General features: G+C 39.1%; 1 protein-coding gene across 10 annotated transcripts in view; it reads right to left on the minus strand.

Moving 5' to 3' along the window:
• ITSN1 (intersectin 1) overlaps window positions 1-22,741 on the minus strand; it is a 257,076-nt gene that overhangs the window by 144,536 nt on the left and 89,799 nt on the right. For all 10 annotated transcript variants that reach the window (XM_032175654.2, XM_032175652.2, XM_032175655.2 and 7 more), the window contains exons 5-7: window positions 17,490-17,650; window positions 4,034-4,213; window positions 2,444-2,540 (exon numbers count right to left, since the gene is read on the minus strand). In XM_032175654.2, the coding sequence (XP_032031545.1) occupies window positions 2,444-2,540; window positions 4,034-4,213; window positions 17,490-17,650 (438 nt within the window). The remainder of the gene's footprint in view (window positions 1-2,443; window positions 2,541-4,033; window positions 4,214-17,489; window positions 17,651-22,741) is intronic.

The raw sequence follows: 22,741 nt of genomic DNA on the forward strand, positions 1-22,741 counted from the left end.
TATGCACTTATACCTATTATATACAGTTCAAGTATAGGAAATAGCTCCCAACACTCGAGAAGTACTTATATGAATTCACCTTTTTCCATTTTTATGAATTTCTTAATAAAAAACACTTACCATGATCTATTCTGCTGTGGGTACTTCTGCACCAACTCTCTCATGTTAAACTAACATTTTGCTGATTCCAACTCCCGCCTATTTGTCAAGAAGCTAACTATCTAGTTGCTACACGCCAGGAATGTTGGGTGTTACACACACAAGTTGTCCCAGATTACACTTATCACATCAGAGTTTTCTGCCCAATTCCTGAGAATTTAAATAGACTAAAAACTCATGAAGATGTACCCAAAAGTTCAATACTGCATTGCAAAAATTGGCTAGAAATTTAAGTTATTAAAAAGGTGACAACATAAAAAAAAGTTGTTTTAATAGCACTAATGTTTGCTCATATTGATAGTTTATTCATTCTAATGTCACAAATCAATAAAGCAGACGTCAAAATCGCTTGTGCAAAGTCATAATAAACTCAAAACTTCAGCATCGTATAGGAGAATTTTTTTTTTTTTTTTAGAAAGAGACTTGCCGTGTCGCCCAGGCTGGAATGCAATGCCGTGATCTCAGCTCACTGCAACCTCCACCTCCTGGATTCAAGCAATTCTCTTGCCTCAGCCTCCCGAGTAGCTGGGATTACAGGCGCCCGCCACCACACCCAGCTAATTTTTTGTATTTTTAGTAGAGAGGGGGTTTCACCATGTTGGCCAGGCTGGTCTCAAACTCCTGACCTTGTGATCTGCCTACCTCGGCCTACCAAAGTGCTGGGATTACAGGCGTGAGCCACCGCACCCAGTCCAGGAGAATTTTTTTTAAAAAGGAACTTAGTGTAAGATGATATAGGTTTAACTCTCAGGTCCACCATGCACTAAGCTGTAAACTACGGGTGAGGACTAGAGCTTCTCTGGGTGTGCTTCCTCATGCACCATCTTGAGACATCTACTGCATAGGTAGTTGTAGGGTTGAATAGGATTAATGATGTGCCCGGCAAAGTAGATGCCCAATACATATTCAGGCATCTTAAGGGCAAAACCGCAATTAAATGGAACACAAACAAATACCTGTATCTTACAATTAGGTTTTTTAGAGAAAACTTGCATAGTTAAGAACACACGTCTTAAAATCAGACATAACTCAGTTTGACTCAGCTCTGTCACTTATGAGTTACGTTCTGTTGCGCGAGTTACATAATGTCTCTGAGCTTGTCCCTCATCTATAACAGAGAGTAACAGAATCATCTCATGGGGAAGAATGAGTTAATGTAAAGCTTTTGGCACGGTGCTTTTCAGTTTATGGATTTTCTTTAAATCATTGTTAAAAGGTAACGAAGGCATCACTGAATTATATTCAACATGCTTTTCTCTTGAAAGTGGGAAAATGACTTGATTCACTTAACAATTTCTAGTGAGGATTGACACAAGACAGGATAAATTCCAAAAGCTTTTTTTTTTTTTAGGCAAGGTCAGGGTCTTGCTCTGTCACCCAGGCAAGAGTGCAGTGGCACAATCACAGCTAACTGCAGCCTCGATCTCCCTGGCTCCAGCCATCCTCCCATCTCATTTTCAATTTTTGTATCGACAAGGTCTCCCTATGTTGCCCAGGCTGGTCTCAAACTCATGGGCTCAAGCAATCCTCCTGCCTCAGCCTCTCGGAGTGCTGGGATTACAGGCGTGAGCCACCACACCCGGCCCAAAAGTTTTGAGATGGCTTAAAAGAGACTTAATTTCTCTTCTTAATGTAGCAGGATGCAAGGGTAAAACATAGGAGTAAAATAAAATAAAAATATGGAAGGTAATAATTGAAACCAAGGTTGGCCAAAACATAAGCAATAAGGTCATGTCAGCTTTAATAAAACTGAGCCACACATTTGATTAATGTGAATTGTCCACTATCTGGATAATTTTTTTCATAATAAATGGCTTTTAATAGGATTTTACTAATTACCTATATAAACTCCATAAGATTATCCGAGATAGAATTAAAAATAAGACCAACTATAACTCCAATCTTCATACAAAAATTGTATACATAAACTCGTAAATCATAAACACATAAAATAGTTCATTTGCTTTTTTCCCTTATACCCAGAATTCTATCTGTTTTTAAACATTTTATTACTATCCATTTGTTATCCTCTTAAAAAAAAAAAAAAATACACAAAGCCTTTAAGGAAATGTTATGTCCTTGATTTCTCTCATCTCCGCAACAAATTAATGATAAAAACTAGTGACACTATCCAGAAATTAAGAAAATTATTATTAGCACTCTACAAAAGCCTACAAAAAAGATGACAACAACAAAAAGAATATAGATGATTCATGGTCAAATTTATGATTTAATCAAGTAACGGCCTTAACCAAACTTCCCATTTAAAAACAAGCAAACTTACCTGGCCACGTCAAATGACTGTGCCTTTTGTAACTTAGTGTTTAGTTGTGACCCTGGACCAGATCTACTAAAGGAAGAACTCTTTGGCAACGTGGCTGCTGTAAAAATAAATGTTGAATAATTTTAATTCTACAAAGATAAGAAACTTTCCCCAATTTACAAAAATTAAAATGCACAGTCAACAAATCTGAGGCAGAAATAATTTCCCCTTTCTTGACAGCCTAGACTGAAAAGAGCTTTTCCCTCCTTACTTTCTGTCCTCCTGCCAAAAAGGTTTCTAGATTTACTTGTTCTACTGAAAGTCACCTTACTGTGTAGTAATGCTGATTTCCATAAAATTTTACTCTTCATTAAACATTTTGTATCACATTTTACAGGACCTACTCCAATAGTTAAAGAGGTAACAGCTTAAATATATAAAATGGTATTTTATTCACTGCACTGAAGGAGCTGAATTATTAGTTCCAGATGTAAGAGCCAAGAAGTCACAAACTGTAGTCTTGGCCAGATAACATGTGACACTAGGGAAGGTCAGCTTTTGTGTCTGATTATCACCAGGGTTGGTTAGTTGAGTGTCAGAAAAAAAACACTCTGCGTCTTAGCCACATTCCCTCACCCTTGCCCAATGGCAAATGACTTGCAACATTTGCCATTAGCCACAAAAGAATAGGAGACTCAGAGCGTGTGGATTTGCTTATGCTCCTGGAAAAACGACTGCACACACTTTCTGGGCTACCATCATGTCCACAGTCATGGTCATAAATGCAAGGTGAACTACATGTGACAAGAAAAAATCTAAAAAAAGGAGGTACATTTAGCTTATTTGGCCATAACTTAAATATATATCCTGATAGATACACAACAACTTCAGGTGGCCAAAGGCACAGAAATGTTTCAAGTATGATGCTAAAACCCATGTCGTCAATACTGAATTTACTTAGATGTAGTCAAAGTACTTTAAAAATAATACTTTCCATATTGATATGAATTCATTAAGATGTTAGACCAAGTTCACAGACAATCTACAGTTTTATACTTTAACCAAAGGAAAAAAGACTTAATAAAGTCTCAAAGTGGAATTAATTAAGCCAGAAACTTTTAAATCCTTTCCTTCAATTAAGCAGGTATATAATACCATGAAATAGTATAAACTGTTCTTTTTTATTCTTTCCTACCACCCCCAACATAGTTCTATTCCTAGGGGATTGGCTTGCTTATTAGCAATTCATAGTGGCTAAAGAAAAGTAGTAACGATACATAAAAATAGAAAATGTTCAAATACAGTTCAACTTCAATTGCTCTTCTCAGCCCTTGAAAGAAAATTACATTTGTGGCTTTCACTGCTGAGCTCACCTTTGTCCACAGTGGTACCCAGAAATCTATAATTCTCTTTGACTCTCTCCACACCAACATATCCCATTTAATACAGTGGAAAAAAAATGTGAAATTAAGTGAAAAAAAATAAAGATATTTTCCTCTGGGCTAAAATATCATTTAAATATAATCAGAACGTGAAGAGAAAAGATTTTAATAATGAACAGCAAAATACAAGTAGTAAAAATTCAGACTATGTTTTCAGCAAGTCACATACCAGGATGAGCAAATGCAGGCAGAGGTTGTATAACAGGGGGAGCCCCGTTAGCCAGGGGGGGCACAGTTGCTGTGGGAACAGAAGATACTAGGGCTGGAGACATTCCAACAACTGGAATGGATCCCAATGGCACTGGAGCAACAGCTGTAAGTGGTGGCATGCTGGCGATACCTCCCATACCTATGAAGAAAAAAACCCCAACACAATTCACATCCAATCACATTTCAACACTGAATAATAATTAACCCAGTACTGCTTAAAGAAGAAAATCACTTTCCAGCTGTAATATATTCCAATTAAAACAGGGCTTCAATTAATCATTTTAAAGAGTAACAAAAATTATGTCAAGGATAACATCAAAAGGACTCACGACTCAACCTGAAGACAGATCAAACAAGATGAGAATCAAAAAGAATAATAACTGCAGTGGACTTAAAGGCTCAAATATAATTAAATCCATGAGTCCAAAATGATATTTAAAAATAAAGAAAATCCTAACTGGTCAAAAAAGGAGGACGCTCAGGCAATCAATTTACTACTTTGAAAACTAGTAAATAAAAGGTAGAAAAATCAAACTGCAACCTGCCTTTCCTATGTTTATTATACCTCACGGAAACCAGATGTTTGATGGGGAAACATCTTTATTTATTTTCTTTTCTTTTTTCTTTTTTTTTTTTTGAGATGGAGTCTCGCTCTGTCACCCAGGCTGGAGTGCAGTGGCGTGATCTTGGCTCACTGCAACCTCCACCTCCTGAGTTCAAGTGATTCTCCTGCCTCAGTCTCCTGAATAGCTGGGATTACAGGTGCCCACCACCACGCCCGGCTATTTTTATATTTTTAGTAGAGATGAGGTTTCACTATGTTGGCCAGGATGGTCTCAAACTCCTGACCTCAGGTGATCCACCTGCCTTGGCCTCCCAAAGTGCTGGGATTACAGGCATGAGCCACTGTGCCTGGCCCCGGAAGCATCTTTATACAAAAATATTCTAACCAATAAAGAATAAATGATAAAACAAAAATAAATGTTTCCAGCTGGGCACAGTGGCTTATACCTGTAACCTCACTACTTTGGAAGGCCAAGGCAGGAGGATCTCTTGAGGGCAGGAGTCCAAAACCAGACTGGGCAACGTAGCAAAATTCAATCTCTACAAAAAATTTTAAAAATTAGCCAGGCATGGTGGTACCCGCCTGTAGTCCTAGCTACATGGAAGGCTGAGGTGGGAGGATCACTTATGCCGAAGAGGTTGAGGCTACAGTGAGCCACAATCACACCACAGTACTCCAGCCTGGGCAATACAGTGAGATCCTTGTCTCAAAGAAAAAAAAAAGTAAAAAGCTTACCTTCTTTTTTATTTCTCTGTCCCAACTTTAATACCTCCTTTCATGTGGCGTAAATAAATTTTAGTGTTTAAATGCCCCCTATTGATTTTTTAAAAATATTTTTGTTTGTTTGAGACAAGATCTCACTCTGTTGCCTAAGCTAGGGTGAAATGGCATAATCATAGCTCACTGTAGCCTTCACCTTCTGGGCTCAAGCGATCGTCCCAGCTCAGCCTCCCAACTTGCTGGAACCACAGGTGTGCATCCCTACACCTAGTTTCATATATATATACATGTATTTTTTTGGGGGGGTGGGGGTAGAGATGAGGTCTTACTATGTTGCCTGAGCTCGTCTCGAACTTCTGGGCTCAAGTGATCGTCCTGCCTCAGACTCTCAAAGTGCTGGGATTACAGGCGTGAGTCACCATGTCTGACCTTTACTATTTTTTAAAAGTAAATTTTCTTTTCAACCTGAGAAAGCTAATTGAAAAGAGTATTATTACATAATAATAGTAAATAAAATTTTCTTTATTTTATTTTATTATTAGAGATAAGGTCTCACTCTTACCCAGGCTGAAATACAGGCATGTGATCATAGCTCACTGTAACCTTTAACTCCTGGGCTCAAGGGATTCTTTTGCCTCAGCCTCCAAGTAGCTGGGACTGCAGACACGCACCACCAAATGCAGCTAGGTTTTTATTTTTTTGTAGAGACAGGGTCTTGCTCTGTTACTCAGTCTGGTCTCAAACTCCTGGCCTCAAGCCTTTCACGGTGCTGGGATTACAGGGATGAGCCACTGTATCTATCCAAAAGTAATTTTCTATGTGGTTGTTGTAGGGATTAAAATCTCCAAATTAATTTATCATAATCAACTTCTAATGGCAGAATATAGAAACTTTACACAAATATAGCTCAATTCCCTTTCTCCTGTGCTATTACTGTCACATACATTATAAGCCCAATAATAGTTATAATTATTACTTTATACAATCTTATATCTTTTAAACTTGAGAGAAAAGAAGAAAAATAGATTTATGCAGTCTTCTAAATTAACCTACATATTTACCATTTTCGATGCTCATTTCTTTCCATATATTAAAGTTACCACCTTTTGTCATTTCATTTCATCCTGAAAGTCTTCATTTAGTATTTCTTCTAAGGTAGGTCTACTAGCAATGAATTCTCTCATTCTTTGTTTATTTGAAAAGGTCATTATTTCACCCTCATTTTTAAATGATAGTTTGGCTGAATATAGAATTTTGGGTTGAATTTTTTCTTGCAGCATTTTGAATATTCCACTGCCTTCTAACCTCCATTGTTTTCAATTACAAGTCTGCTGTTATTTATATCTATGCTCCCCTATCCATGATAAGTTGCTTTTCTCTTGCTGCTTTCAAGGTTTTATCTCTGTGTTTGGCTTCTGTAGTTTAACTATGATGTGTCTGGGTGTAGATCTCTTTGTATTTACCCTACTTGAGATGTGTTGAGCTTTTGATTGTGTAGACTATTGCTTTTCACCAAATTTGGCAAGTGTTTGGCTTTTATTCTTCAAATATTTTTTCTGTACCTTTCTCTCATGATCTTCCTTCTAAGACTCCCATGACACACATATTGGTAAACTTGGTCTTGTTCCATAAGTCTCCGAAACTTTATTTTTTTTTCAATCTTTTTGTTCCATATTCTTCAGATTGAGTAATTTCTATTGATTAATCTTCAACTTCACTGACTCTGTCTTCTGCTATCTTGAATCTGCTATTGAGACCCTGTGGTAAATTTTGCATTTTAGTTATTGAACTTTTAAGGTTTTGTTTTTGTTTTGAGACAAGGCCTCACTCTGTTGCCCAGGCTGGAGTGCAGTGGCATGGTCTTGGCTCACTGCAGCCTTCACCTCTCGGGTTCAAGTGATTCTCCTGCCTCAGACTCCCCAGTAGCTGGGATTACAGGCATCTGCCACCACGCCCAGCTAATTTTTGCATTTTTAGTAGAGACGGGGTTTCGCCATGTTGGCCAGACTAGTCTCCAACTTCTAACCTCAGGTGATCCGCCCACCTCAGCCTCCCAAAGAGCTGGGATTACAGCTGTGAGCCACTGCTCCCAGCCTTAGTTATTGACCTTTCCTTTTGTGTGTGTGTGTGACAGTTTCACTCTTGTTGCCCAGGCTGGAGTATAACGGCACAATCTCATCTCACTGTAACCTCTGCCTCCCGGCTTCAAGGGATTCTCCTTTTTCAGCCTCCCACATAGCTGGGATTATAGGCGCCTGCCACCATGTCCAGCTAATTTTTTGTATTTTCAGCAGAGACGGGGTTTCATCATGTTGGCCAGGTGGGTCTCAAACTCTCTACCTCAGGTGATCCACAGGCCTCGGCCTCCCAAAGTGCTGGGATTACAGGTGTGAGCCACTGTGGCCGGCCAGTTATTGAACTTTTCACATCAATTGTCATACTTTTCTAGAATTTCAATTTTCCTCTTTTTTGTAATTTCTATTTTTTTTGGAGAGTGTCTGTTTGTTGATTCATTTCCATGCTTTCCTTTAGTTCTTCAGTTCTTTGAACGTAATTGCTGCTTTGAAGCCTTTGTCTGCTAAATGAATCCAACAGCTGGATCAGAGCTAGTTCCTACTGACTGCCTCTTTTCTTGAGGGTGAGACAATACTTTCCTGTTATTTTTTTAATGTCTCAAATTTAGGGGAAAAGGGACATTCAGATAATATATTGTAGCTACTCTGGTTCTGATTTTCCCCCTGAAGGTTGTTGTTTCTATCTTTATTTAGTAACCGGCATAGGCTAATTCAGAAAAATCTGTCTTCCCTTGTTGTGCAGCCCCTGATGGTTCTGCTCAGTTGGGTTTTTAAAAAATTCGTTTTTATCTTTGAGCCTGGCTTTTTACAGATTGCACCTGCATCTTTGTAGCACAGTAGTCAGCCAATGACGGGACGGAAGTTGTGCTCAAACACCTCAAGTCAGTAAGGCTTCCTTTCTCTGCCAATCTGTCAGCACAAAAATGCATTCAAAGTTCAGACCATTTTAAAGTCTTCCTCAACTTTAACATTTCACAGGGCCTTTCTGCATATTCTCTATACGTGCATGCAGTTTGAGGGCTAGTCAAGAGTTTGCAGCTGACTCAGGCCCACCCTGGTCTCCGCGACACATGTGCATAGCCTCAGCCAAGAATATACTTGCCCTGGCCATGGCCACAAGTTCAGGATAATAGAGTGGCTGGTCATACCTGCTCTTCTGTGGCCAAAATTGTCATTTCCACTGACAAAGCTGCTGGGCACAGGCATGACTTCCCACTCCCATGGAAGTAAGCCCCCTTCAATGACAGCAGTTAAGACTGCTAGTATTTACAACCTGTCCCTCCACGTTACCAAGCTGAAGTGTTAGGGGATAGGAAAAAGCCCAGGAAAGAATGCAACAGACTTCTGCTTCATATCTGAAGCTCAGCAGCTTTTCAGGCATAAATGATTCTCGGATGTTACATACCTTTGGTTAATTTCCAGAGCACTGAAATGGTTATTCTGTCAATTCCGCCCTTGAGGGAAGAATTTGCTCATCTCAACTCAGGCATGGTCAGAAATCTCACTGCTGAAATGTCTTTCGATAGTCCCCTCTCCATCCTTTTCATTTTCTTTTCTGTTGAAAGACCCAGGCCATGTGACCTGTGGAGTTTCCCAGTCTGGATTTTGCTGATTGCATTCTCATGGTGCAGTTCAACATTTCCCTCTATATTCTGTATTTCCTGCAAATAACACAGCTACATCCAAAGAATGGATCAGGCTGAGGGTGGATCTCTTTGGCAAGACTACAGGAAGCACACAAAATGTAGCTGTCTTTTTGTGATCTTGGCAGTCATTGTTGCTTAACGCCTGTATTTATTCATTTATGGGGAGTTGAAAATAGTGATGTTCTAATCCTACCATGTCTTTGTCATTTATTAGCTGTAATAATTTTATAAAGAGGTGCTTCTAATGAGGATATACTAGTTGGCTATCCAGTTGTACAGCTCATATAGGAAAGGCATAATAAATGCCTGGTTCTTTCCCTTTATCTGTTTTCAAGGTAATGAACTGGTTTCTTAGGATCTTCTTAAGGTAAATTATTCCTGTTAAATACATTATTAAATCATTATTGAGTCATAAATTTACAAATATTTATTGAGTTTTAATTCATGGCACGCTATCATGCTTGAAGTTCAAACTGTCCTCTCTTTGGCCAATGTGAGCCTCTTTGGGTTGGCTTCTGAGAATTTCTGATACCTTCCTACTATTCTTTGATAGCTTCCTTGCTGACCAGTATTACAAGATGGGTCCTTCAAGCTCTTCACATTTCATATCTAGACCTGGATTCAGCCATTTCTCCAAGAAACTCTGGTTTCTTTTGGTGAGAAATGATATTTCAAGTTCACAATCTGGACACTGAGGATGCTCAGTGCTGCTGGGGTAGATGATTGTATCTAGTCTTTTCAGTGAACAGAACCAGGAGACAAATAGATGAATAGACAGATGAAGAGAATGGGGTGTGTGGCGAGAGACGCCTTCTGAGTTCATATTAATACTTTCGATTTGAAAATTCAAATCCAAGACTATACAGCTTTTTCTTTACATTTGATACTATTACATTTGTATCTCCTTTCTTCCACACCAAGAATAGAGATTTTCAAAGATACAGAAAATGACAGAATTAGACTATTCCGTAATTACTCATTTGTTTTTACCACGTATCTCAGACAACAGTTTCAGAATAACAATACTAATTTCTGAAAGCATTAAATCATTTTATTTTGCATGCAGTCCTGGCCCCTTAAAGTTTTATCGTATCTAATTGACAGTGCATGGGAATTACATCCGATACTCTCTCCTCCTCAGCCTTCCTTCAGTCTTAGTTCTACAGCTAACTATATATTTAGTGCTCACCACCAGTCCTTATGTTGACCTAGCTCTAGCTATTTTGATTGTCTGAAGCACATTCTCTAATGGATTCCTTAAGAAAGGCTCATGTTAATAGACCCCAAGGCCTTATAAATTGGTAACATTTTATCTGTTTTTTCTACTTGAAAGTCAGTTTTTCTGGACACAAAATCCTTGGCTTGTTCTTTCCCTGAGAATTCTAAATATGTTACTCCATTTTCTTCTAGCAGAAAGCATTGCTGTTGAAAAATCTGAAGATAATCTAATTTTCCCCCTTGTAAGTCATATGCTTTCTTTTTCTACATGTCTAAATAATTTCTCCTTTAACTAGAATATATCTTAGTGTTGGACTTTTTAGATTGATATTCTTGGCCACATGATACTCTTTTAAAAATAGTTTAGAATCTCTTATTTTAAGAAAGTTGTCTTGAATTCATTTTTATCATTTGTTCTATTCCATTGGTTTAATTTTCTGCCTCAGGGACTCCTGCTGCCCATACATTCAATCTTCTTTGTCTTAAATACTTGTTACTGTTTCTCAAATTCTTTTTATATCTTTTCCATTTCCTTTTATTTATTTAGGAGACCTAGTCTCACTCTATCCCCGAGGCTGGAGTGCAGTGGTGTGATCTCGGCTTACTGCAACCTCTACCTCCTGGGTTCAAGCAATTCTCATGCCTCAGACTCCACAGTAGCTGGGATTAAAGGCATGTGCCACCATGCCCAGCTAATTTTTGTAATTTTAGTAGAAACAGGGTTTTGCCATGTTGGCCAGGCTGGTCTTGAATTCTTGACCTCAGGTGATCCACCCACCTCAGCCTCCTAAAGTGCTGGGATTACAGGCGTGAGCCATCGCGCCCAGCCTCATTTCCTTTAAATTTAAATTTTTTTCCTCTTTGTAACCTCTATTTTTCTTCAGTTAGTATCCCTTGTGTTGCTTCTAGTTGCATCCTCATTTCTAGAATGAATTTTTCTTTTATTTCTCATTCTTTCTGTCACCTTATTTCTGAGCCTTAAAAACTCTGATTTACGTTCATCTTTCAAGTCTTTTATCATTTTCTTATTCTCTTTGAGCTTGTTTTGAAGTAGTGATTTACTGGTGTGCTTTCACTGTCCACAGGGGTGTTATTTCTCCCTTTATTCTCCCCTTTTCTAATAATAACTTTGTGTTACTTGACCTTGCTTGACACTTTCTGCAGTGGATTTGACCTTGCTTGATACTTTCTGTTGCTCATTTTTATGTGAGCCTTGCTTCCTAGGAATTCCAGTCTCCATTCTCCTCCCCTACTTTTGTCTGGACCATCTCTTTCCTTTGTATCCATGTCCCTGTACTGCTCAATTTTGATTCCACTCCCAGTCATTTTTCCTGAGTATGAAGCCCTGTCCCACAAGGAAGGCTTGTTGGGCCAGTCTTTTGAGTTCATAGGGGCTGGACTGCTCCAAATCTCTCAGATCCTTTGTATTCACTCAGTACTGCAGACAGCATAACCTTTTCCTATTTCTATTGCTGCTCTCAGCCTGGTTGAACTTTCTTGCAAATACCTGTTAGCTATTTTGGGGTTCTCCTGTCTCAAGTGCACCAATTCTTCCCTCTTCCTCCTGCACTGTTACAAATGTACACGATTCTGTTTTGTTTGTATTTCTTTTTACTAAGAGCATGTATTATTTAAGATTTTAAAAATAGGGCCAGGCGCAGTGGCTCATGCCTGTAATCCCAGCACTTTGGGAGGCTGAGGTGGGTGGATCTTGAGATCACGAGTTCGAGACCAGCCTGGCCAACATGGTGAAACCCCGCCTCTATTAAAAATACAAAAATTAGCCAGGCGTGGTGGCACATGCTTGTAATCCCAGCTACCAGGGAGGCTGAGGCAGGACAATCGCTTGAACCCAGGAAGCGGAGGTTGCAGTGAGCCGAGAAGGCGCCACTGCACTCCAGCCTGGGGGACAGAGCAAGACTCCATCACACACACACACACAAAAAGATTTTAAAAATAGTGTTGTTGAGCACAGTGGTCATCACTGGGTAATAGAATTAATAGTAATTTTTACTTTTTAAGTCTTTTTGCATTGTTGACTCACAATCAGCTTATATAGTAAGAAAATCAGACTATTTCCTTTTTTTTTGAGACGGAGTCTCGCTCTGTCGCCCAGGATGGAGTGCAGCAACACAATCTCAGCTCACTGCAAGCTCTGCCTCCTGGGTTCATGCCATTCTCCTGCCTCAGCCTCCCGAGCAGCTGGGACTACAGATGCCCGCCACCAGGCTTGGCTAATTTTTTTTTGTATTTTTAGTAGAGATGGGGTTTCACTGTGTTAGCCAGGATGGTCTCGATCTCCTGACCTCGTGATCCGCCCACCTGGGCCCCCCACAGTGCTGGGATTACAGGCATGAGCCACTGCGCCCGACCTATTTTCATTTTTAAAAACAATGTTTATAGACACTGAAAATCCAACAAAGAGAAGAAAAAAATTCTAACTTGGGCTTTACTGAGTAAAAGTTTATTAATTATAGTCATCTAGATGACTGGTTTATAGTTCACATACACACTATCAAGCACAGTACCACACATCTCATTTGGAATCAGATTAACTTTACATATCCACACATAGCAATATGTATCAGGTTTACCTTGTCAGTTTTAGAATTCCAAAATTTTCTAAGATTATTTGATAACTATATTTTTAATGTGTTTTTCTTTAAAAAAAATTTGGTTTTCTTTTGATAACTATACTGAATTATACTCCAAATCCTGGTTTTGGCTTAAGTAAGAATGTCAATCTACTCAAGTAACAACTAAAAACAGATGGAAACAAACTAAAAAGTTTTCTTGCTGGCCAGCATGTTCCCAGCAACTAGGACACACAGTAGGGGCTTACAAAACACTGGTTTAATCCAGTAAAACCATGTACTCTGGCAAAACAAAAACCAAGCAAAAGAAAAATAGACTCCTCCTGTATAAGTTGGGTCCAGAACAAAAGAATTATGCTGCGTGCACACTGGTGAAAGAAGGTACCAAGTCTACCCACAGAATTTCCTAGAACAGAAAATTCTATTTTCAGGGTGCTCTAAGGCAAGTCACAGTATCACTGCACCCCATTTTTCTCTCTTCTCTGTAGGGGAGTTGAACAAAATCACTGTTCAGACTCCAGTCTGAGCCTTAATTCTACAGTGTGTTAACAACTACATTAAAAAATAACTGAGGCTGGGTGCCATGGCTTATGCTGTAATCTCAGCACTTTGGGAAGCAAAGATGGGAGGATTACTTGAGATTAGAAGTTTGAGACCAGCCTGGGCAACAGAGCAAGACTCCATCTACAGAAAAATTTTTTTAATTACTTCAGTGTGGTGGTGCATGCCTGTAGTCCCAGCTACACAGGAGGCTGAAGCAGGAGGAACACTTGAGCCTAGGAGTTGGAGGCTGCAGTGAGCTATGATCATGCCACTGCACTCCAGTCTGGGCAACACAGTGAGACCCTGTCTCAAAACGAAAAACCCATGCAGACAAGGAAACATGGAAGAGTGACACGTCATGTCACCCAGTTAGTTTGGTGATAATGAAGGCATGGAGAAGGTAATTTTAAAAAACTTAAAAGCCAGCCGGGTGCAGTGGCTCACGCCTGTAATGCCAGGAGTTTGGGAGGCCGAGGCAGGTGATCACAAGATCAGGAGTTCAAGACCAGCCTGGCCAAGATGGTGAAACCTCGTCACTACTAAAAATACAAAAATTAGCCGGGTGTGGTGATGGGTGCCTGTAATCCCAGCTACTCGGGAGGCTGAGGAAGGAGAATTGCTTGAACCCAGGAGGCGGAAGTTGCAGTGAGCCGAGATCACACCACTGCACTCCAGCGTGGGCGACAGAGTGAGACTCCATCTCGCCTTTAGATAAATGGTAGCTTTGGACAGGTTCTACCTTCTTTGTTAGAAATATGGCCTTAAGCAAAATGTTCAATTTCTGAGAATCTCAGTTCCCTCATTTATATAACAGGGCTAATACATTCTGCATACTTTTTAGGGTTATCATTGTGATCAAATATTATATGCGAAGGCACATACTATATATAAGGGCAAGGAAATGCAGAGTCAGATTTTTGTTTTGTTTTGTTTTGAGATAGGGTCTGGCTCTGTTACCCAGGCGGGAGTGCAGTGGCACGATCTCAGCTCACTGCAACCTCCACCTCCTGGGCTCAAGCCATCCTCCTGCCTCAGCCTCCCAAGCAGTTAGGACTACAGGCACACACCACTATACCCCAGCTAATTTTTGTATTTTTTGGAAAGATGGGGTTTTGCCATGTTGCCCAGGCTGGTCTCAAACTCCTGAGCACAAGCGATCTGCCCACCTCGGCCTCCCAAAGTGCTGAGATTACAGGTATGAGCCACCACACTTAACCAGTAATTTTAAATATTAATTAGAAAGCAGGCCAGGTTTGGTGGCTCATCCTGTAATCCCAATGCTTTGGGAGGCTGAGGTGGGTGGATCACCTGAGGTCAGGAGTTCAAGACCAGCGTGACCAACATGGTGAAACCCTGTCTCTATTAAAAATACAAAAATTAGCTGGGTGTTGTGGCATGTGCCTGTAGTCCCAGCTACTCGGGAGACTGAGACAGGAGAACTGCTTGAACCTGGGAGGTAAAGGTTGCAGTGGGCCAAGATCATGCCACTGCACTCCAGCCTGGGCGACTGAGTGAGAGTCTGTCAGAAAGAAAGAAAGCAAGAAAGAAAGCAAGGAAGAAAGAAAGAAAAGAAAGCAAGAAAGAAAGAAAGAAACAAAGAAACAAAGAAAGAAAGAAAAAAATGACAATAGTAATAAATTATTTTATTCTCAAGTGGCTGAACGAACTATAATATATATATATGTTTATATTTTTATATAATATATATTTATTTATATTTATTTATATATATATATTTTACCCTAGATTGAGCTGAGAGGTAGAACTAGAAAATACTTAAGTAAACTTGATCAAGATCATGTACTAGTAACTTCTCCTATGTCCTGATATCCTTCATGGTTTAGCCTCATCAAAATCATTTACTGAGAACATCGATGTGGTGAGAACGAGGTGAGGAAAGACAGGGAGAAGTCTGGGGGGAAGAGTGATGGGCTGCCTGGCAGAGTATTAGGTCAGAAATCCTGGCAGGTTTAACGGTAACAGGTTACTTAATGACTGTAAAACTTTCTCAGAAGGTCACAACCTCCTGAAACTAAATCAGCAATAGCTCCACAACTGAAATTCTGATGGCAGAATGGAGTAAGAGAAAACAAATTATATGGTACAGGAAAAATTACTGACCCCAGGTTTGAGAGAAAAAGAAGAAATGGTCTGCCTCTAGTCATCTGACCTTTTCTCCACTATGAGATTTCTTCTTGTAGCATTGGAAGAAAGCCAAAAGAAAACCAAATACCATTGTTTTTTTGTTTTGTTTTGTTTTTTTAAGACAGGGTATCACTCTGTCACCCAGGTTGGGGTGCAGTAGTGTGATCTTGGCTCACTGCAGGCTTGACCTCTTGTGCTCAAGTGATCCTCTTGTCTCAGCTTCCCAAGTGGCTGGGACTATAGGCACCCACCACTGTGCCTGGTTAATTTTTAAATTTTCAGTGGCGACGAGGCCTTGTTATGTTGCCAGGCTGGTCTCGAACACCTGGGACCAAGCAATCCTCCTGCTTTGGCCTCCCAAAGCGTTAGGATTACAGGCATGAGCCACTGTGTTTGACCCCAAACACCCTTGAACTATTTTAACACCTGGATCCTGACCAAAGATTGGCTACAGAGACCTTCAGGGATTCAGAGCGAGTTCCACTTAAATTAGCTGATTAACTAAAGGCTAAACATTGTGAGCACACACTGGACAAGACAAACAACGGCCCCAGTCGTGTGGAGGTTGCTGCAGTGTTCACTTCTGCTCTTCCTTGCCTTTGCTCATATATGGATTTTTCTTTCTTTTCTTGGACCACTATCCTATTTGCCTAAAAATCTTCCCAAAACCTTTCCCCTTACAAAAACCAGCCTTGTGGCTAAAACTTACTAAAAGAAAGGCAATACACTGTTTTTAATAGGAAATCTAATAAGTAAAACCAGAGTATTTCTGTATCTTAGCTTATCGTTAATTGTATCAGAGACACCCTGAATTACTGTTGACTGCCCCCTCCCAAATCTATTTCACTTTATCACCTATCATCAGCTATCTGAGGATGAAGAGACGAAAAGAAACTCTAGCCACAATTTTCATGTTTTGTTTTAAACTGTTAAAGAACCTCTCCACGAATCAGATGTTAGATTTGATTATTGTGATCTTCAAATTAACCTAAATAATTGAAGTCTAGAATGAGAACAGAAGTCAGAACTACTGATCTCAGTCAACTAATTAATCAATTAACTTATAAGAAAAATACCTGGTTGAAAGATAATTTTTTATGGAATCACGTTTGTTTGTTTTGAGACGGAGTCTTGCTCTGTCGCCCAGGCTGGAGTACAGGGGTGCAATTTTGGCTCACTGCAGCCTCCGCCTCCCAGGTTCTCCTGCCTCAGCCTCCCGAGTAGCTGGGATTACAGGTGCGCACCACCACACCCAGCTAATTTTTTATATTTTCAGTAGAGATGGGGTTTTGCCATGTTGACCAGGCTGGTCTCGAACTCCTGACCTCAGGTGATCCACCTGCCTCAGCCTCCCAAAGTGCTGGGATTAGAGATGTAAGCCACCAAGCCCGGCTGGAATTAGGTTTTTAATCAGGATAACAATGTTGATTTTTTCTCTATTCCATTTTGTTCTAAGAAAGAATTTAATGTGACCAAATGACTCAATACTGTGATTCAAAATATATATTTCTAGATGCCATAATCCAAAGGAATTGTTTATGCACAAGGAGAAACAGACATTATGGAAACCAAAAACGAAAAGGAAGTATGCAACAACCTGAAGGATCAATGGAAGGGCAAAAACAAACAAAAAACCCAGAAGCTGCAGCAGCGGACTGTAAGTTTGTTCCTTTTCCCGACTGCCAGCCTGCATCTCTGCTTTCATTTTGGTTACTTTACATCCTAGGGTTCAAATGTGAACATGCTCCTTCTTCTCCCCAGCACTATCTTCCTGCAGGGGGCCATCATTTTTCAGACAGAATTACCTCCTAGAAGTTCATAATGTTATAAACTGAGAGGGAAAAAAAGGAAAACATTTATTTTTAAAATATACAAGGAAATACAGAAACCAATTCATTTTCAGACTTACCAAATGCTGGTGTGCTAGAAATAGCAACGGGTTGCTGTTTCATGACAGGGGGAAGTGCAGAGGGTAGCTGATACCCTTGTAGCTTCAGTTTGATAAGTTTCATAGCTATGGAAAACTCCACTTGATCCATTCTTCCATCATTATTCATGTCAGCTAGTGCCCTGCAAACCAACAGCATGGCCTGAGAACAACTGTGACCATAAAAGAACCTTTCCAAAACCACCACTCCCACCAACACGAAAACAAATAATTAGCACTCTTACCCCTAGAGAGAACAACAGAAAACATAATTGTTTACCAAGCTATGGGGAACAGCCTGTAAATACTGGCCAAGTTTTATATAAACATAAAATATCTTTCACTCTGCCACTTTAGCAGGTAATTTTCAGCCTCAGCGTGAGGATTTGTACTTTAGACATCAAAAGGGGTTTCTTTCTGAAGTGATGAAAACATCTAAAATTAGCTAATAGTGACTGTCGCACAACTCTGTGAATAAACTAAAACCAATGAATTAGACACTTTAAACGAGTACATTTTATTATGTGAATTCTTTCACAATAAAGCTATTATAAAAGAGAAAGATTTAGAAACAGAAAATGTGAATATTGCTAGAGATACTTAGATTGCATTCTTTGTAGAGCTCTACAAACCTCAATGTGGGAACACGACACAGTATGCTATGCTACCTACTTATGCTATGCTAGGGTTACTCAACCATAATGCTACTAAACCTCTAAAGCTCTTGAAACTAACTTTTCTTTAGAATCGTGCCCCATATCACTCAACAATTTTGTAACTCAGCTTACAAAATGTGTTTGCTATTTGAAAATGGTACTCAAATACACATGGTCCAAGTGCAAACTGTAATGAGCTTTAATGTAAAGTACTTTCTCAAAGAAGAGTAAGCAAAAGGAATCGCTTCTCGGCCTTTTGGCTAAGATCAAGTAAGCAAAAGTTTGTCCTTGTAACTGGAAACTACAATATATCATCAAAACTGTGCATATTCATGACTTAACCTCTTCTGCATAAAAAAGTTTTATTCAGATTTTATTTCTTTTAATCCAGATATTAAAAGCATGAGGATGTTTTTTAAACCAATGTTATGAAAAATGTATTTGAAAGATCTAAATAAGACAGTTCAATTAAAATACCATGATAGCAATCTTTTAGACTGAGCCATATCCGGACAGTGTTCACAAAAGAAAATTAAGTTACACAGAAAATAATTCTGCATGGAATTAACTCAAAGAAAGAAAACATGTAACACAATAAAAAGCATGGCATAAGACAAAGATCAAAAAATCTCTAAAAGTGATCAAGATTGTAAAAGTCAGCAGATCATTTTAGAAAATAAAAACGCAGGAAACAAAGCTCTGTCGTTGCAGAAACCTTCTTTTTGCCTCAGGTAGGAGTTCCCCATTCTCCTGTAGTCATGGGCCCTTCGAATCTGAATTCTTCTCACCACTTGTAAACCTGAGCATCACTTTTCTATATTTCATGGCCATTTGGATTTGCACTTCTATGAACTGCTCATTCAAATCCTTTGCCAAATTTTCTATATATTGCATGTCTTTTTGTTGTTAGTTTATATGAGCTCATAGTATATCACAAATTAACTGTTTATCTGCTGACCGCTGAAGGATTTTTAAAAATTCATTATTTGTTGATTTATGTATATTTATGGCATAGAAATTCTAAATTTTCATATATAAAATGCTTATCATATGATTAGAAGGTTGTTAGTCCTCGATTTTCTAACATCGTATTATTTTATTTCATTTCAATCCTTAAACCAATAATTATGTGTAGGGGTAGGGGAGTTATTCCAGGGTCCAATCATATTTCTTCTGCATGGATTCCTAGCTTTCCCAGTAATATTTATTAATCAATTCCTCTTCTTCTCACTGAACTTACATTTTTATCATGTATCAAATGTTCATATGAAGTGAGAACTATTTCTGGACTATCTGTTCTGACTGAACAATTTCCAGGTCAATATTACAATGATTTGATCACACTGGCTCTCTGGTATATTGTGATCCGGGAAGGTCTGGGAAGGTTTTTTTTTCCCCCTTAGTTATTCATGGGTGTCTGTTTTCCTATGAACATTTAGATTATTTTATCTATTATACAAACAACCCTACTGGGATCCAAAAACTGCCTTAGAAGGGGATTTTTGAAGAATTGATTAAACCACAATTGCTTTTGCACCAATAGTTTACCCAACCCAAAGAGAATCTTTCCAGTTGTTCAAATATACTAATATTTCCTTTAACAAAATTGTATCACTTTTTTCATATAATACGCTTTTCTTGCTAAATGTATTCTGAAGAATTTTATCATTTTTGCCAGATTTTAGATGAAACATTCCCCCCATTTCCATTTTTAGATGCTTATTTCAAGCACAGAGAACATTTTTTATTTTAAAAAATTATTTAGGCTGTATTTAGCTATCCTACCAGACTCCTACAAGTCTTATTAATGTTTTAAAACTAAAATCTCTTGGGTGTACTAAGTATACAATCACATAACTAGAAAAAAATGAGCATTATCTTTCTTTTCCAATATTTAGGCCAATCTTTTTTATTGGTCTTACTGCCTCTAAGACATTACTGAATGCGTTCTTGCTCAGTTCTGAGTTTAAATGAAACAGCAGATTTACTAGACCTAAAAGTTTAATAGAGTTCATCGTTTAGAATGACAGTTGGTAGTGATTTCTGGAAAGTAATGTAAACTAAAAACAAAATTTTGAGCCCCCCACCATCTGAATGGACCCCTCATCTCAGCCAAGGGCATTCCAAAGTTAACCTGAAAAACTAGTTCAAGCCAAGACGGGAAGAGGAAGTCAGACATGCCTCATTATACCCTCCTCCGTTTTGGAATTCAGGCCCAGCTAACCAGCATTAGCATCAACACAGGCCTTAAGACTGATAAAGGAGGCTCTTAAAGTCTGATAAGAAATATTTACCATCTATTTTCTCTGAAGTCTACTACCCGGAGGCTTCACCTGCATGACAAAACTTTGTTCTCCAAAACCACTTTTGATAACCCACACATTCCTTTCTATTGATTCCAGCTCTTTGGATAGTAATTCTTTCAATGAAATGCCAATTATAAAAACTCTTGAATCCACATATGGCCCGGAAGCCTCTGCTTCCAGTTGTCCCACCGTTCCAGATCGAAATAATGTACATTTTACATATATTGATTGATGTCTTATGTCTCCCCAAAATGTATAAAACCACGTTATATACCAACCACCTTGGGCAAATGGTCTCAGGATCTCCTGAGGGCTGTCTCACAGGCCATTGGTGACTCATATTTGGCTTAGAATAAACCTTTTCAAATATTTTACAGAGTTTGACTCTTTTCACGGATAGCAGTCTCACACATTTAAGTAGTTTCCTTTCTACTTATTAGAAATGGTTACTGTATTTTTCATCGAGTACCTAATCTGTAATTACCAATCCGATCACAAGTTTTCTTCTTCCTTTTATCTGCTGAAATAATGACTAATGTTGATAGAATTTTTCGACTCTGAACCAATCTTGCGACTCTGGCATGAAGTTGGTCATGGTGTATTCTTTTCATACGTTGTGAAATTCTATCTGCTAAGATTTTGATTTTTTTTTGCATCTATGTTCATAATTGAAACTGGTTTCTGGTTGCTTAATTTTTGTACTACCTTCCAGGTTTTATAAAGGAAATTAAGTAAATAAAATGAAATGGTGAACTTCCTTCTTTTGCTAAGTAGTTTTTTAAAAGATACGCAATTATTTAAAATGGTTTGGTGAAGAGTTCCCACTAATCAAAATCAATATCAACATGCATACTAAAACCAATCAATCAGTCAGGCAGGTGCCCACTCCCTATTCCCCATACCACTGCCCAATATGGTCTCTGGTGAGAAACAGGAATATCCAGTGTGGGATAATGAGTAGGTTACGGGAGAAGACTTTAGGTAATGGCTTAATTAGACCCTAAAGGCGTCCTACAGAAGTGTTTCCGGCTGGGCGTGGTGGCTCCCGCCTGTAATCCCAGCACTTTGGGAGGCCGAGGCAGGCGGATCACAAGGTCAGGAGATCGAGACCATCCTGCCTAACACGGTGAAACCCCCGTCTCTACAAAATGCTTTTCTCAATAAATATAACTGTGGGGAATCCCTGGTAATGAAAACTCTAAGAAATTTATGGAAATATGGTAGTTACGGCTGGGCTCAGTGGCTCATGCCTGTAATCCCAGCACTTTGGGAGGCTGAGGCAGGTGGATCACCTGAGGTCAGGAGTTCAAGACCAGTCTGACCAACAAGGTGAAACCTCTGTCACTACTAAAAACACAAAAATTGGCTGGGCATGCAGGAGCCTGTAGTCCCAGCTACTTGGGAGGCTGAGGCATGAGAATTGCTTGAACCTGGGAGACAGAGGTTGCAGTGACCTAAGATAGCACCTCCAGCCTGGGCGAAGGAGCGAGACTCCATCTCAGAAAAAAAAAAAAAAACAAACAAACAAAAACAAAAAAACAGGTTGGGCGCGGTGGCTCATGCTTGTAATTCCAGCACTTTGGGAGGCTGAGGAGGGTGGATCATGAGGTCAGGAGTTCAAGACCAGCCTGGCCAAGATGGTGAAACCCCATCTCTACTAAAAATACAAAAAATTAGCTGGGCATGGCAGCACATGCCTGTAATCCCAGCTACTCAGGAGGCTGAGGCAGAGAATTGCTTAAACCTAGGAGATGGAGGTTGCAGTGAGCCGAGATCATGCCACTGCACTCCAGCCTGGGTGACAGAGTAAGACTGTATCTCAAAAAAAAAAAAAAAAAAAAGAACAAAGAGCATTTATAGCAGGTTACCTTAATGTAAGGAGGAAAGGAAGTAATTTAAATATGAATACATACACATTATATACATTATGTACCTGCTTTTTTCCAACAAAAATAAACAAATGAAGGATAACAGGAAACTAATACAAAGGGTGGAAACAGGGTAAAGGGATAGAAGAGGGAGTGACCTTGTCTGAGCACACCTTTTTTTTGAGTTTTGGCTTTTAGAACCTTTTTAATCTGTTATGTATTTAAATAATAAAATTAAGTCCACGAAGATGAGAAGCGATATCTAAATTAAATAAAAATGAAAATAAACCTAATCATATTATAAATAACGAACATATCCACATAAGCCGTGGAAAAAAAAGCCTAGTCCAAGTAACTTCACATAGTACTTTATATGTCCTCTGTTTAAAAACAAAAGGAACTAC

The sequence above is a fragment of the Hylobates moloch genome, unplaced genomic scaffold, assembly GCF_009828535.3.
Source record: "Hylobates moloch isolate HMO894 unplaced genomic scaffold, HMol_V3 SCAFFOLD_14, whole genome shotgun sequence".
Classification (NCBI taxonomy): domain Eukaryota; kingdom Metazoa; phylum Chordata; class Mammalia; order Primates; family Hylobatidae; genus Hylobates; species Hylobates moloch.